The 17,006-nt window shown below is 42.6% G+C and overlaps 2 protein-coding genes across 2 annotated transcripts; one reads left to right on the top strand and one right to left on the bottom strand.

Annotated features, from left to right (window-relative positions):
* Positions 1-7,898: 7,898 nt before the first annotated feature.
* Positions 7,899-12,536, top strand: LOC121872443 (ras-related protein Rap-1b-like; the record flags this gene model as incomplete). The annotated part of the gene is given in 3 exon segments (XM_042375204.1): positions 7,899-8,072; positions 8,329-8,537; positions 8,852-12,536. Coding segments are annotated over 3 exon segments (533 nt in total), but the record flags the coding sequence as incomplete, so codon positions are not given.
* Positions 12,537-15,290: 2,754 nt separating this feature from the next.
* On the bottom strand, positions 15,291-16,793 carry LOC121872476 (keratin-associated protein 10-6-like). Its single transcript, XM_042375265.1, has one exon. The coding sequence runs from the start codon at positions 16,791-16,793 to the stop codon at positions 15,291-15,293; it is 1,503 nt and encodes a 500-aa protein (XP_042231199.1).
* Between the last annotated feature and the right edge of the window lie 213 nt (positions 16,794-17,006).

Genomic DNA, 17,006 nt, shown 5'->3' with positions numbered 1-17,006 from the left:
CTAATGGCGCTCTTGGCTACACTAATGGCGTTCTTGGCTACACTAATGAGATTCTCTTTCGCATATCCAGTTGCAAGAAAAACAAATTAATAATTAACCAGTATTTTTGAGACTCGCTTACCGGGAAAAGCCCCTACTGATGATGCGCTCTCGAAATGCCTCTGAATGCCAATAAATGCCTCTAAAGACCTCTGAATGCCTCTTAATGCCAATAAATGCCTTTGAATTCCAACAAATTCCTCTAAATGCCTGTGAATGTCTCTAAATGCCTTTAAATGACAATAAATGCCTCTAAATGCCTCTGAATGTCTCTAAATGCCTTTATATGCCTCTGAATGTCTCTAAATCCCTCTGAATGCCTCTGAATGCCAATAAATGCCTCTTAATGCCAATAAATGCTTCTAAATACCTCTGAATGCCAATAAATGTCACTAAATATTTCTGAATGTCACTAAATGCCTCTGAATATCATTTTATGCCCCTGAATGCCAATGAATGCTTCCAAATAGCTCTGAATTGCTCTGAAGGCCCCTAAAATGCCTCTGAACACAACGCTACTGCACACCATGTCAGACCCAAGTTCACAGTGATTTCATCCTCCCATCTCGTCATGAATACACTAATTCACAAAGCTTTCATCAGTAACAAAGGGAAATAAATGTAAAAATAAACAGATAACTTTAGAGGCATAAAAAAAAAGTAATAATATTTATCTATTTCATAATAGCTTTCGGGGAACTCATTAATCTGCGGTGTGTGTGTGTGTGTGTGTGTGAGTGTGTGTGTGTGTGTGTGTGTGTGTGTGTGTGTGTGTGTGTTCTCTTCTTACCTGTGTCTCTTTATTCATCTCTTTATTTATCCTTATCACTGTCTCTCCCTTTTATTATCTCTATGTCAGTTATCTTTCTGTTTGTGTATAGAAGATTAAGTCTGCCTGTCAGTCACTTGTGTCAGGAGTGTGTGTGTTAGTCAGGAGTGTCAGGAGTGTGTGTGTTAGTCAGGAGTGTCAGGAGTGTGTGTGTTAGTCAGGAGTGTCAGGAGTGTGTGTGTTAGTCAGGAGTGTCAGGAGTGTGTGTGTTAGTCAGGAGTGTCAGGAGTGTGTGTGTTAGTCAGGAGTGTCAGGAGTGTGTGTGTTAGTCAGGAGTGTCAGGAGTGTGTGTGTGTTAGTCAGGAGTGTCAGGAGTGTGTGTGTTAGTCAGGAGTGTCAGGAGTGTGTGTGTTAGTCAGGAGTGTCAGGAGAGGCTGGGACTCAAGGATCATCCGGATCAAACTAATGGACTTGACTTGTTCTTGTTGATTGTTGAGTCTTACTGATGACAAGACGCTTTAGCCTCTTAACCCGACCTTTGTGTGTGTATCAGGGTAGGTTTGAGCCACACACACACACACACACACACAGAGGCAGACAGAGAGACAGAGAGACAGACAGACAGACAGACAGAGAGACAGACACCCTCACAAGGGGGTAAAGAAACAAAGAAACAAAACAACGCTCATCACCAGAAGTTTATAAACAACTACCTGGAAATAGTTCCTTATCTGTAGTAAACTCAAAGAGATCGGGGGAAAGAAAGTACTAACTCACAACATCCATAGAGACGAAAACCTCACTTAAACTCAATGTATTATCGTCCCTAGTGTATATATACAGATACCATTAAGGACTGGCCGGTGACTCGAAGATTTCAATTTACCTCAAGAATACAGTTACTGACTTGGAATATCCCCAACAATTATTTCCTGGGAGTGTAAGTGACAGCCGACCCGAGATTCATTATATTTTATTTAACGTTTTCTTATAAAGGTAATTCAGTTTTTCTGGTTAAAATATTTACCTGTAATTGTGGGGAAAATAATTTGTGTTAGGTTAAAGTTTGTATCTAACATATGAACTCTCGATCATCTGATGAGTAACCACCCTAGCTTATATCACCTGATGATTGAACACCCTAACGCTACCTGGCAGGGATTACGTTAGGTTAGGTTAGGTTTGGTTAGGGTAGCGTTAGGTTAGGGTAGCGTTAAGTTAGGGTGGTTAATCTTAAGGTGAAATAAGCTAGGGTGGGTAAAGGTCATGTGATGCAGAACCCTTAACAAATTCAGCTATAATGAGGGAGATGGAGACGTTCTCACTGTCTCCAACAAAGGGTTAAAATTTCAGGTAGGATTTTTAATTAAGACAGGTGGGAGCAGGTAAGTCAAGGTAGAAATTTACCCTGAAGCAATAAGTGGCAAGTGCAGCCAACCTCCCTCTCCCCTCCCCTCCCACACCCTTCCCCCACTCCTCACTCTTCTCCCTCCACCCCTTACTCCCCCCTCCATCACCCCCACCCCTCCTTCGTTGCATGATGGCAAGTTATTATTAATATAACCAAAGACAAGCCCTGGTGGGGGTGTTGGAAGGGGAGGTCAGGGTGGGGGGGGCTGCAAGAGGTGAGAGATGAAGGGGTGAGGGGAGAGGGGAGAGGGGAGAGGAGAGGGGGGCTGAGGGAGAGAGGGGAGAGGAGAGATGATGGAGAAATTATAACTAGAGATGAGCTAATGATTAAACACCCTCGTGCTGCCTGGAGGGGTGAGGTCAGGTCAGGTTAGGTCAAGTTAATATTAGGGTATACGTAATCTTCAGGTGAAATATTCTTAGTTAGGTTAATTAATCGTCAGGGGAACAATAACATACAGTAACACAAACAACTAATTTGAAACATTCCTACAACATGATGTCAAAAAAGCCGTCGCCCAAAAAGCCGTCGCCCAAAAAGCCGTCGCCCAAAAAGCCGTCGCCCAAAAAGCCGTCGCCCAAAAAGCCGCCCCAAAAAGCCGACCCAAAAAGCCGACCCAAAAAGCCGACCCCAAACGCCAAAAAACCGCCAGAGAAGATCCTGGAGGCAGCTGGTTATCACGCAGGACACCGACAAAGACGGTCCTCTAAGGTCTGGCATTAATAGCCGGTGTTTGATGTCTCTCCCTAAAATAAAGTGTTCTATTTTCTCTTGGTTAAAAAAGGAAAAAAAGATCCAAAGTTTTATAATCAAGTCTAAACGAGGTTTTAATTTTCCTTTGATGAATGAGTGTACAACGAAGGAGCGGCGTTGTTGTGTTGGATGGTGGCGCCTCTCTCTCTCTCTCTCTCTCTCTCTCTCTCTCTCTCTCGTGACGTGGCTCTATCTCCCTGTTTTTATCGTTATTCTTCTCTTTTATCTCTATCTCTTGGGATGTGGTTCACTCTTTCTCTACATCTCTCTATATATACAGCGTCCTCAAAGGGTTAAATCATCGTCGTTAAAGGGTTAAATCATCGTCGTCAAAGGGTTAAATCATCGTCGTCAAAGGGTTAAATCATCGTCATCAAAGGGTTAAATCATCGTCATCAAAGGGTTAAATCATCGTCATCAAAGGGTTAAATCATCGTCGTTAAATCATCGTCAAAGGGTTAAATCATCGTCATCAAAGGGTTAAATCATCGTCATCAAAGGGTTAAATCATCGTCATCAAAGGGTTAAATCATCGTCATCAAAGGGTTAAATCATCGTCATCAAAGGGTTAAATCATCGTCTCAAAGGGTTAAATCATCGTCATCAAAGGGTTAAATCATCGTCATCAATCATCGGGTTAAATCATCGTCAAAGGGTTAATCATCATCGAATCATCGTCAAAGGGTTAAATCATCTCATCAGGTTAAATCATCGTCGCTCAAAGGGTTAAATCATCGTCTGGTTAAATCATCGTCGTCAAAGGGTTAAATCATCGTCGTCAAAGGGTTAAATCATCGTCATCAAAGGGTTAAATCATCGTCCTCAAGGGTTAAATCATCGTCGTCAAAGGTTAAATCATCGTCCTCAAAGGGTTAAATCATAAACATCGTCGTCAAAGGGTTAATCATCGTCATCATCGTCGTCAAAGGGTTAAATAATCATCAATCATCGTCCTCAAAGGGTTAAATCATCGTCGTCAAAGGGTTAAATCATCGTCGTCAAAGGGTTAAATCATCGTCGTCAAAGGGTTAAATCATCGTCGTCAAAGGGTTAAGACCAGAGTACCGTACCAATAAGTCCCAACATCCTTTAAGAACGTTTGGATTCAGTATACTGCTGGATGGTTTGTAGTCAATAGATATCGGAAGTTGGCGACGCTTTAGTGAGAAGGTGAATGGCCAATCACCACCATTTATGACGTCTACACTACCCAATCCTCTTTCAATCTCAATCACTCGCTTCATTTCAATCAATCTCAGGTAGCGTGGTCAGTCTCACGTCATGGGCCTTCCACCACTATCAAATTTCCAGGCTCCTGAGGTGTTAGTGATTGTCTGTTGAGCGCCAGTGTGTGTTCCTGCCTTGTGATTACCTGTATGAGAGTGACGACTACTACCACTATCACTACCACAACTACCACTACCACTATCACTACTATCACTAGCACTATCACTACTACCACTATCACTACCACTACTACCACTATCACTACTACCACTACTGCTATCATGGGCACTATCACACCACCACTACCACCAACACCACTACTACCACCGAACACATCGCCAAAGGAGAGGAGGAGGGGGAGGGTAAGGAGAGAAGGAGAGAAGGAGAGAAGGAGAGAAATATACGGAGGAGAAAAGAAAGATAAATGATGGCAGGAGTAAAGAAGAAAACACAATAAAGACAGACAGGTAAACAGTAATTAGTGAACCCAGGTGAGGCAAAAGACTCATTAAGCACGTGATTTACATACCTGGAGGAGCTCTCAACCTCCTCTCGCATTACACATTAAACTAACATTATCTATCTATCTATCTATCTATCTATCTATCTATCTATCTATTTATCTATCTATAGACAGACAGACAGACAGACAGACTACAAACATTACATAAACATTCATTGATAGGTTAAGGAATTCTTACCCAAGTTTGTTAGTTTAGTAAATAAGAAGTTTAGTGATGAGTTGAAGTTGAAGAAAAATGCTGTGTGTGAGACGTACATACATACATACATACATACATACATACATACATACATACATACATACATACATACATACATACATACATACATGCATACATACATACATACATACATATTCTTCATTCATAGAAAACGGAATGGTCTCTTTGAGGGATGACAGGTCCAATATAACCTAATATGGTATTAATATGGGGAGCAATATATCATGGTGGCACCTTGTGTCATGTTGATGGACATAATTGTGAGTCCAATAAACCAATATAGCCCACCTACACCTTATTGGTACAGGTATTCCAATATGTCTGCCAGTGTGGGTTGAGACTGCAGGAGGAGAAGGTTGTTGAGGTAATTTGGATCGGTTCACCATTATAACAGCGCCAACACTAGTGATCGATCGACAGTGCTGCCGTTCGTTTGTCTTGTGCCTGTTGTGGTAATTTTGTGTAGTGATGGCGTGCGTCATTAAGCTCTCTCTCTCTCTCTCTCGCTCTCTCTCTCTCTCTCTCTCTCTCTCTCTCTCTCTCTCTCTCTCTCATACAATTTGGTCTATAAGAAAAAATAATGTAAATATGATGTTAAATTAATGTTAATTCTATGTCTTATGGTGACTGTAATGTTTGATTGAATATTTGTCATCATCATCATCATCATCATCATCATCATCATCATCATCATCATCATTATTTAACACTAAAGTTGTATAATTTTTCCTTCTGGTAAAAATAATTGTGGGAGTAAACATTGATCAGTTCTTAACCTGTGTGATCAATTAAGGCTTCCAGGAGGTAATGTGGTCACGTTCTCACCACCACTACTACCCCCCGACCTACCACCACTACTACGACCTACCACCTACTACCCCGACCTACACCTACCTGACCTACCACTACCTACCTACCACCTACTACCCCCGACCTACCACTACTACCCCCCGACCTACCACCACTACTACCCCCCGACCTACCACCACTACTACCCCCGACCTACTACCACCACCACCACCTATGGAAACTTAAATTAAACACTCATTACAACCCAAAATGAACGCGTGAGGAAGTCGCCTCAGATCTGCTGCAGGTTTAAGTAAAAACGGTTCATATCAGGACAGGTCATGGCATCATGTGGGACGAGCGGGAAATTACGCAGCAGTGACGTCACCATAAAACTGAAGCTTTATTAGTCTGGTGGATGTCAGACACACGGACAAGATTCCACTGGACGAAATCTCACGTAACGAAATTCCATAAGACAATATCACCTTTGATTATTCTTCACCAGACAAAATTCACTAACAATTTCTTCTGATAAAACAATTTCGCAAGATTCTGTCCAGGCAAGAGATTATTGTCCGATAGGTTTTGTCCACTGGTGTGATGGAATATTCACTTGGGAACTGTAGAGCATAATTTTGTCCACTGGTGAGCTGAAGGATGGGGTTTTGTCCAGAGTACTGAGGTACAATAAGTGTCACTGGTCACAACAATCTTCTCTATTTGGCTTATCTCGCTCCAGGAGACCGCCACCCTCTGACCCCATGACCCAGAAACCTCCTGATCCCCTGACCCCGTGACCTCTTGACCCTTTGACCCCGTAACTCTGTGACCTCCTGATCCCCTGACTCCGTGACCTCCTGACCCCTTGACCCCCTGACCTCTTGACCCGGGTGGCGTCTTAAGTAACCAGCTTTAGGATTCCTGACAAACTGTGACCTTGTGACCTCTGACCTAGATATTTTGGCACCCATGACTGTGACCTGGTAACCTCTGACCTATTGTGCTTCTATTACGCTATTATATTCGACGTCACCCTTGAAGCCGACACTACCGACGTACACGCCATCACAATCACACTCAAAGGTATGTCCCTCAATACTGTCAGTGCCTATGGCTATGGCCTGGCACTAGGGACCTGCCACGCTTTGCCATAAATAGATAAATTGTATCGGGAAATTTCCCCCCACACACTCATCATTCTGTCACTTTATGTAACTTGCTGACAAAACCCATGACCCTTCAGGCTTTTACGCCCTTAATGCATGAGTCATAAAGGCAAGCATGAACCCCGCATGCTTCCCAGATGGGCGATGTAAACGCTTCTGTGCTTCACCTTGCACAGGATGTAAGGGGGTGCCCAATAAACTAGCCCCCTCCGGGGCAATCTAAAAAAAAAATCTAAATTTTATATCGTTTACCATTGCTAGTATTGACGTATAATCAACGCCAACACAAGACAGTTATCATCTCTCACGTGATCTATAAAATATCCACTTCATTACGTTAAGTTTCCTCCCCAACCCGGAGGTAAGAGGAAGCATATAGTCCAGGTTAGGTTAGGTTGTGTCTCTGTAATTTTGACTTATATTTTGGCTGCCACTGAGAGTCGAGGTTTAAGTGAGACAATTGGGTACGTTCTCGCATCTCCAGTGACGGGGAAAATTGTACCTAGGAACCTTTATGAGAATCTGAGGTAAAATTGATGTCTTGTGTGTGGGGGGGGAGGGGGAGGGGGGTGGGAGGGGGGGTGGGAGGGGAGGTGTTGATGAGTTCAGTAGGTCTCTCTCTCTCTCTCTCTCTCTCTCTCTCTCTCTCTCTCCTCATAATCCCCAGTAGATGTAAGTTGGTGTCTCTCAAGGGGTAAGTTTGGTCCCCTTCAGTCCACCCAGCTGTCCATAGGTACCTAACTTTACAATTGGGGAAGTGAAGGCGGTCGGGTATAGTGCCAGCAACATTGTCTCCTCGTTAAGTGTACTGTGTGCTGTGTTAACATTGTCTCTCATGGGATGTGCTGTGTTTGGGTACAGATGTAGTATGTTAGTGTTGTTTAGTTGTAGTTGTGATGAGTTAACTTGGTGTAACTTTTAACCCTCATTATCACCACTACCCTTACCACCACCACCACTACTTAACACCACCACTAACACCACTATCACCCCCACAGACGGTTTGTTCCACGCGTTGGAGATCTTGGACACCGCGGGGTCTCACCACTTCCCAGCCATGAGGGAGTTATCCATCAGGTCTGGCCGAGCCTTCGTCATCGTGTTCGCCGTCAACAACGAACAGAGTTTCTACGAGGCCCAGTCCCTGTGGAGCCTTATCACCAAGATCAAAGGTAGAGTGAGAGAGAGAGAGAGAGATTCTGATTCGAAGTTAATAAAATTACCTGTAATTATCTTCCCGTAACAGGTACTTACGTCTGCATCCTTGAGCCATACTTATTAGAACTCTTCCTTTACCTGTATTACCTGTACTCTTACTGTTCATTATAAACTAATCAATATTATGTACCTGTACTTGTATCTACACTTGTATTCTCCTTACTATGTGTACCTGTATAATTAACCGTGTTTACCTGGGTTGATTGGCAGGTTTCGACGGGGCGCCTGTGGTGGTGGTGGGGAACAAGGTGGACTTAGACAGAGAGAGAGTGGTGAGCTTCCAGCGGGCACAGAACTGGGTGGACACGGATATGACCAACGCCTCATACCTCGAGACATCTGCCAAGTACAACATCAATGTGGGCGAACTCTTCAAACAACTCCTGATACGAACTTACGGCTTGGCTAATAATGAGATGGTGAGTTGGGTGTTCTCTCTCTGTGTCTCTCTCTCTCTCTTCTTCCCTGTGTGTCTCTCCCTTTCTCCCTCTCTTATTAAGCACTCTATACGGATCATAAGAGTAATACCAAAGGTCAGTGTAAACAGTAAGTGAACCTGACCAAGACTTCCCTAACAAAGTTCTTACTTACAGTTGAGTTCCTCGTTGCCTCCTTAACCATCCTCCATTATCCAGGTCTATTGCTTGTTTACCATCCACTATCACCACTACCACCATCCGTCACCACCATCACCACTACTACCACCACCTAACACATCTCTCTCCCGTTGCAGGCGCCGACGGCGGGCCGGGGTCGACTCAAGTCCTTGGGTAACATCATGGAGGTGGTGAGGCGGAGGTCCTTCAGCTTGGCTCAGGCGGCCTCCTGTAGTGCCATCCCTGACCATCCTGACATTCGTGACAGCAAGTGTGTCATACTCTAACCTGTAACCGACTCTGACCTGTAACCTACACTGACCTGCGAAAACCTTACCTTCTGCTGGCCGTCATGTAAGGGGCTCACCAATGACCCTGAGTGACCCAGGATGCTGCCCCACAGTGACCTCCAATGACCTTACTGTTACAGAAGGTCAACAAGAGTTTTTACCTGACCTGACTTCACCCAGACTGACGTGGAGGTATTCAGAGATGAAACTGTTGGTGTAGTTAAGACACCAACGACACAAACTGTCATCATAACAGAGTAGATCTTGTGTTATACAGGTAACAGTAGAAACACCTGACACTAAATAAACAAAGGTGTGTCCAGGGACTAATGATCAGCTGTTTATGTCTGTACTGTTTGTGAGGCAACAGTCGCCAGTGGACAAAACATCTGCTTCCACCATAAATAAAATCACAGCTAACGAACGATCGTTTGACGTAGATATCACAAATGTGTCATTATGGAATAAAATGGAACGCCAGACGATGCTGTTCGCCCGTACTTGCACAGTTCTCATTTCCCCTTGTCTCTCTCCTTCCCTGTACAGTACATTGATTATTATTGTTATCTATAGCTAATGTTACTTATATCTCCTGCCATTATTTTTAGTAGAAGTAGTAGTAGTAGTTTTAGTAGTAGAAGTAGTATATTTATAGTATTAGTATTAGTGGTAAAAATATATTTATTGTACTTCTTCCTATTATTATCATTACTATTACTATTACCTTATATACTCTTTTAATAATGTACGGTCAGCCAAAGATGCACTGACCCCACCCTGGGTCTCGTGCTGGCAATACTTGGTAAAGGAAGGCTGATTGTTTTGGTCTATATCACTGTCAGGATATATATTAAACAAACCATAGGTAACATTTTTACAATAATAAACTATTCATTGTTATTTAAGGCCATGACAAGTTTCCAAATGTTCCTATGTTTGCTTAGATGATGAATAAAATTTGATGTGAGAATCTTGTAGCAGCTGTGGTTGTAGTTGAGTTGCCAATTTATTAATATAATTTCTTAATTATTAAAACAAATATACGAAAATTTGGAAACGTCTAATGACCTTAAATAATACAGCCTTCCTTTACCAAGTATTGCCAGGTACAATGGCGAGCACGAGACCCAGGGTGGGGTCGGTGAATCCTTGGCTGACTGTACAACTATATCATACAGTATTTTCATGGTGTACAGTACTGGGTAAGCTTTAAGTACAAGTTACTGTTCCTTGTACATCACCACACTCGGGGGACGGGGGGTGTTCCCCCCTGTGTGACTGTCAGTCTCTCTCTCTCTCTCTCTTTCCACACACGAACCTGTAACAGAGTGGTACCAGAGGGTCTGGCTGAACCCACAAGAAGATCATGCTCTACAAAGCTTCAGAAACATTTTAACCCAACCTAAGTCACACACAATAGTTAATCGGATCGTGGTTGTGGACGGACAGACGAAAGCGACAAAGAAACTGGATTGAAACTTCACATTTTGTGAAGCAAGAAAATGATAATAAAAGTAAAGGTTCGAAGAATTGAAACTTAAAAATAATGTGGAATTGAAAGTTAAGTCATTGGTTAGTCCTGAAATTTGTTTTAAGAATCTGTCTAATAATTTAATTCGTTCTGAAGACTTGTTATAATGGCCTCAGTCTCATAGATTCTTATGTTAATTTTAATCCCTGTTAGTACAGATGTGAGAACGAATTATGTTAGAAACTTAAAGTAAGTTCGACTCTCTCTTGTCTGTTGTATAACTGAAAATTATCCAATAGTCACGTTTTTACATTTCTATATAAGGGAATTATTCACAGTCAGAATAATCGTGAATCTGGAATATTGATCCTTCAGGGTAATAGTTCAGTGTTATATAGATGAGACAGTTACGAGATCTTGACTACAGGATGGCAAGGATAGTGCGTCTCATATTACAGTAGTAACTGACGTATACAGACACACTCGATCATCAGCCCCTCATACACACCGAGATATACTAAGGTATGTCATTATTGGCCCCCAAAAAACTGTTATTCAGAAGTAAGACTCTGATGCAGGTGGCGCCACGACAGATGTGAAGGGGTTATGCAGACTATACGACTCGCCACCTACACCACCACCCGGGTCCTCCTGCACCTACAGTCAAGGAACGTCTCTCATACACCTACTGATGGGGACATAAATAATGACGCATAGATGGAAAAACAATTTTCTTTATGAGTTCTGATTCTCAAATATTCGTAGAATTAACTACTCTCTTAATGGGACATGATAACACAACTGCTTTTCATAATCTGTAACTTTGATCATATTTTGACCCCCTACTGTGTGTACCATTCAAGACAACCAACTACAAGCGTTTTTGTTTTGTTTTTTAATCTTTCGACAACAAAATACTGTAACACTCGCTACCAAAAGTCTTGTCGCCTCAGCTGCCGCTTCAAGACCCCAGAGATCCAGAGACCTGTGAGATCTCTGAAGTGAGGGGCGTCAGGAGTTTTGTTGACGAGTGAACTGTACATTAACTTATGACTCCTTGAGAATATAAACCTGGGTCGTCTGTCCTCACATGTGACAAATATCATCTTGAATTATGTGAGACTAATATATATACAACAAGTCGAGCAGTGTGGCATACTATTTAGGAATAATAATAAAAATAATAATAATAATAACTGTTTAGATAGTAGAGTGCCCCCACGTATAGGGATATATCATAGAAAACGGATTTTATTATATGCTAGATTACACAACAAACTGACTCGGTGTTCTGACAGGTGACGGGGACTTCCTTATCCAAATCCTCATTGGTTCCTACGTTTATTTTTGTTGTTGTTTCCTCCATCAAGTATAGGAACGAGAGAAAATATGTTTGTGTCTGGATGGCATTTCGTAACCATAGTAATGTAGTTTGAGGTGAAGCAGTCTGTTATACATTACCTGTTCTAAGGCTGGTGTATGTGAGAGTGTAGTCTCCGCTTCTTAACAAATGTGTATATGTGTAGATTAGTTATCGAGAGTGTTAATCTGGAGTAAATGTTCTATGTACAGTACAGTGCCTAACGTAACCTAACCTTCATAAGCTATCCTTTATACCCTAACCTAACCCATCTTTCTCATTCCTTTCTTTCTCACCGCCATCTTTCTCACTTCAATCTCTCTCACCTCCTCCTTTCTTACTCCCAACTATGTACCGTAGCTTGAACTAGCCTATTAATTTAGTTCTTATATCTAAAAAGCGAGAAGAAGAAAAAAAAACTCGGAAGAACCTTTGAGAGTTTGGGTCGAGGTTGAGACGATTAAGTCACCACGACTCTTGATACGAATAAGTTGATGACGTCACACAGTTCTCTAACTCATCCATGACGTCACACAGTTCTCTAACTCATCCATGACGTCACACAGTTCTCTAACTCATCCATGACGTCATAATGAAGAGGAGATTATAAACTCACTGGTCTCCTCCACTGCTCCTCTATTAATCTACTTCTCCGTGTATACTTTTGTAATAGGTAATAAAAATGTGTAAGAGTATATTAATCTGTGTTTTCCTTCACCCTAGTTACTATTAAGTTTAAATCAGTTCTTTGTTCTGTGTATGAAAAAAAACAATAAACTTACTAAGGTTAAAATCATAGTGTACAGACCATCACTACAGCACCTAACAAACCACACGGGTAAAATTGGTATTCTCTTTCTTCATTACAGCTCCACAGGTAAAGTAATTGGAAGGTAAAGTTATGGGACATGCTTGTCTAGAAACTGCAATAATATATAAAGTATTAAACATATTCAAACTATATAAACAGAGAAGTGAAAGTGAAAATACATCAACTATAACTGAGAAACAACATCAGAGACAAGAACCTCTAATCCTACAATTAACACATGAAATAACTGTTACCTATCACTGGACCGAGAATGGAACCTTGGGGGACTCCATACAAGATTGGCAAGGAGTCAGATTGGTGATTATTATAGCAGACATACTGCATCCTGTTGGACGTCATATTTTACGCTTTACTTAAGGCCAACACTTTCCTATCTTTCTTATATAGTCCTTGTTTACTGCTGTAACTTACGTCTATTATTCCATCTAGAATTATTGAAACTCCTCGTGAACACAATAGACCCGCAGACGATACACCACTTACCGCAGACGATACACCACTTACCGCAGACGATACACCACTTACCGCAGACGATACACCACTTACCGCAGACGATACACCACTTATCGCAGACGATACACCACTTATCGCAGACGATACACCACTTATCGCAGACGATACCACTTACCGCAGACGCAGACGACGACACCACTTACTTATCGCAGACGATACACCACTTATCGCAGACGATACACCACTTACCGCAGACGATACACCACTTATCGCAGACGATACACCACTTATCGCAGACGATACACCACTTATCGCAGACGATACACCACTTACCGCAGACGATACACCACTTACAGTATATATTGATACAAGCGTATCACAACTCACCAGCATTCAAATATAACTGTGTATACACCTGTGGCAGTTTACATTCTTCTCTCCCGCGCGAGTCATGGGTCACGCCTTACATCACGATCTGTGTCTCTTGCAGCTCAAAATGTATCTTATGTTATGATGGCGTCTGTTGTTGATAACCGCCACGGTGTTTAATTATTTTTTTCAATCATATTAAATTGGTTTTCTTGATGATTTTCCTGACGTGAGGAGCGGAACGAACACTCAGGGTCGGGGCACTCACGCTCACCTGCCATATAGTTTATAAACCATTAAATTACCTTTGTTTTCTTAGCAATATCAATATACGTGATGAATAGTATAGAGAACAGCATATTTCTTTAATTTAGCGGATAATATCCGCAGTAAACAACACTGCACTTATAGAGATTAGAAAATATTTCGGTATACGTAAATATATATGCCTGTAGTATACATATATATATATACTTAAGATTAGATTGGTGGCTATGAGAGAGACTGGCAGTGTGTTATACTTATGGTCGTCAGGGTAAATATTAGGTCTTGTCCAGTACTTTTCTTCACCCTGGTTGACGGTGTGACGACTGACAACACGAATCATCATTAAAAATTTTGCGGAGAGGTTTTGTCGTCTCCCCCCCTCCCTCCTCTCTCTCTCTCTCTCTCTCTCTCTCTCTCTCTCTCTCTCTCTCTCTAACAACGACACAGTGTTAATAATAATGATACTAAGATGATACAACCCTTCAGGCATCAGCAACAAATATCCTTACAGCTGCAATTCCACCATCGTTCACTCTAATATTAAAGGGAAATTAATCTTATATAAAACTTTTGTCAAATGTCCTTTTTTTTCTAAGAGAAGGATTTTGTTTTTATTGAACTTTTGTATCAAACCATAATTTCGTATTTGGGTTCACCATATCAACCACCACTTTCCTTGGCATGTCATTAAGTATTGTGCTGTATTGTTTTATAGTTAAGCTGTATATTGTTGTAAGTTCAGATAATTTGATGGTTTGTGTTGTCTGTCTAGTGCCGCCTCGTACAGCACAACACAACACAACACAACACAACACAACACAACACAACACAACACAATATCCAGACTTCATTTATTTCCACCATTTAACTTTACTTCATCATACTTTTATACATTAAGGTTTGAGTTAAACAAATAATAAACATAATATTTATATCATTACACAGTGCCACTGTTGGAGGCACTGTTGGTGGCACTATTGGAGGCACTGTTGGTGGCACTGTAATATGCGGTGACGGTTCCAGTTACGTCACCCAAAATTAAAAACGATACCAATAGTAAGATCATATGATAGAGGTGGTTGTGTGGTGGTGGTGGTGGTTGTGTGGTTGTGTGGTGGTGGTGGTGGGTGTAGTGGTGGTGGTGGTGGTGGTGTGTGGTGGTGGTGGTGGTGGTGGTGGTGGTGGGTGTGGTGGTGGTGGTGGTGGTGGTGGTTGTGTGGTGGTGGTGGTGGTGGTTGTGTGGTGGTAGTTGATTGTCCACCCAACTGAGCCACAGAGAAGGATGGCGGTGGTGTATCACTTATGTTACTTGTATATTATTTGTCAAACCAGTGATCCATTCCCCAAGTATGAAACTGTATGTGCTCAGCCTTTTGGCCGCCATGTTATTTCAATATTATTGTTATTATCAGAGTGGCACTTATAAACGCCATAACATCGTTGTCTTCTTTATGACACAGTTGAGTGGACAGTCAGGTACAATTTTAGACACAATACAGTCACATCCTTCACCACCTCGCACTCAATAGGACAGTCAGTGAGTGGTTGACACACAGTCACACACATCACAACTGTTACTGTCTTTAACAACTGCACATTCTTTAGGGCAGAACAGCAAAGGTCTACATTTTGTACAGTAACAAACGTCGCAGCCTTTGTTGTTCTTGACGACTCGGCACTGCCTGGGACAGTCAATAACAGGTTTACACACGTAGCACTCACACACGTCACAGCCATTTGTAACCTTTACAAGTGAACACCCTTCTGGACAGCTGGCCGCAGGCTTACACTCCTTACACTTACACACATCACAGTTGTTGTCGTCTTTCACCACCGAACACTGAGGGGGACAGTACAGTAATGGTCGACACTCACTACAGTCACAAACACCACATCCGTCACTGTTCTTGGAGAGTAAACATTGTGGTGGACAGTCATCTACTGGCGGGCAAGTCGGGCACTGGCACACGCCGCAACCGTTGACACCCGCAGTGATGGTGCAGTGTGCTGGGCACTCGTCTACTGGTTTACAAGTCTGGCACCTGCAGGTATCACAACCTTCGGGGTCCTTCACGACAGAACACGTTTTGGGACAGTCAGATATTGGCATACACGTGGGACAGTCACAGTACTCACACCCGTACTTGTTCTTCCGAACACAGCATTGTTTAGGGCACAGACCCACTGGCTGACACGGGGGACAGTCACACACTGCACACCCATAGCAGTTTGTCTTCACCTGGCAGGCAGCTGGGCAGTCCATGAGTGCCTTACACGGCGGGCAATCACACACTTTACACCCGTCTTTATCCGTATCAACTGGGCAGGCTTTTGGACAGTTATCAATAAGTTGACATTGTGGACACTCACATACACCACAGCCCAATTTGTCTGTTTTTATAAAGCATGGATATGGACACAAACCGACTTCTTTACAGACTGGGCAGTCGCAGAAGTCGCAACCATGACTGTCATTTCTTACACTACAGTGTGGTGGACAGTCACTCATAGGTCGGCAAGCCTTGGAGCAGTTACAGCTGTAGCACCCATTAGAACCTAGAACCTTTTCACACCGTGCATCACACTCGACAGACTGACACTCAGGACACACACACCTGTTGCAGCCAGTGGGAGTCATCATAAGCTCACAGGGATCTTTACATTCAACCTCTGGACAAGCTGGACACACACATTCATCACACCCATCACTTCCCTCCTGCACCTGACACGAGGGCTTGCAGTCCACCTTATGACACGGAGGAGGACACTCACACACCTCACACCCACCAGGACCTTTCTTAGACTGACAGGGACGTTCACAGTCTATATTAGGACACGGAGGACACTCACACACCTCACACCCACCAGGACCTTTCTTAGACTGACAGGGAAGTTCACAGTCTATATTAGGACACGGAGGACACTCACACACCTCACACCCACCAGGACCTTTCTTAGACTGACAGGGAAGTTCACAGTCTATATTAGGACACGGAGGACACTCACACACCTCACACCCGCTGTCATTCTTCTTCATACTGCACAGCGCGGGACAGTCATATATCAGTGGACAGATAACATGAGGAGAGGAACATAGACATTTACGACAATTATTTGCATCTGTTTCAATTACACAAGACTCTGGACAATCACCGAATGGAAGGCAGGTGTTGTTCATACTACAATCACATATTATACAACCAGTGGTATCTGTGTCGACTTTACAGGGTGCAGGACATTCATAAATTGT

The sequence above is a fragment of the Homarus americanus genome, unplaced genomic scaffold (genome assembly GCF_018991925.1).
Source record: "Homarus americanus isolate GMGI-L3 unplaced genomic scaffold, GMGI_Hamer_2.0 scaffold11302, whole genome shotgun sequence".
Classification (NCBI taxonomy): domain Eukaryota; kingdom Metazoa; phylum Arthropoda; class Malacostraca; order Decapoda; family Nephropidae; genus Homarus; species Homarus americanus.
This window is presented reverse-complemented; position numbering and strand designations above follow the sequence as displayed.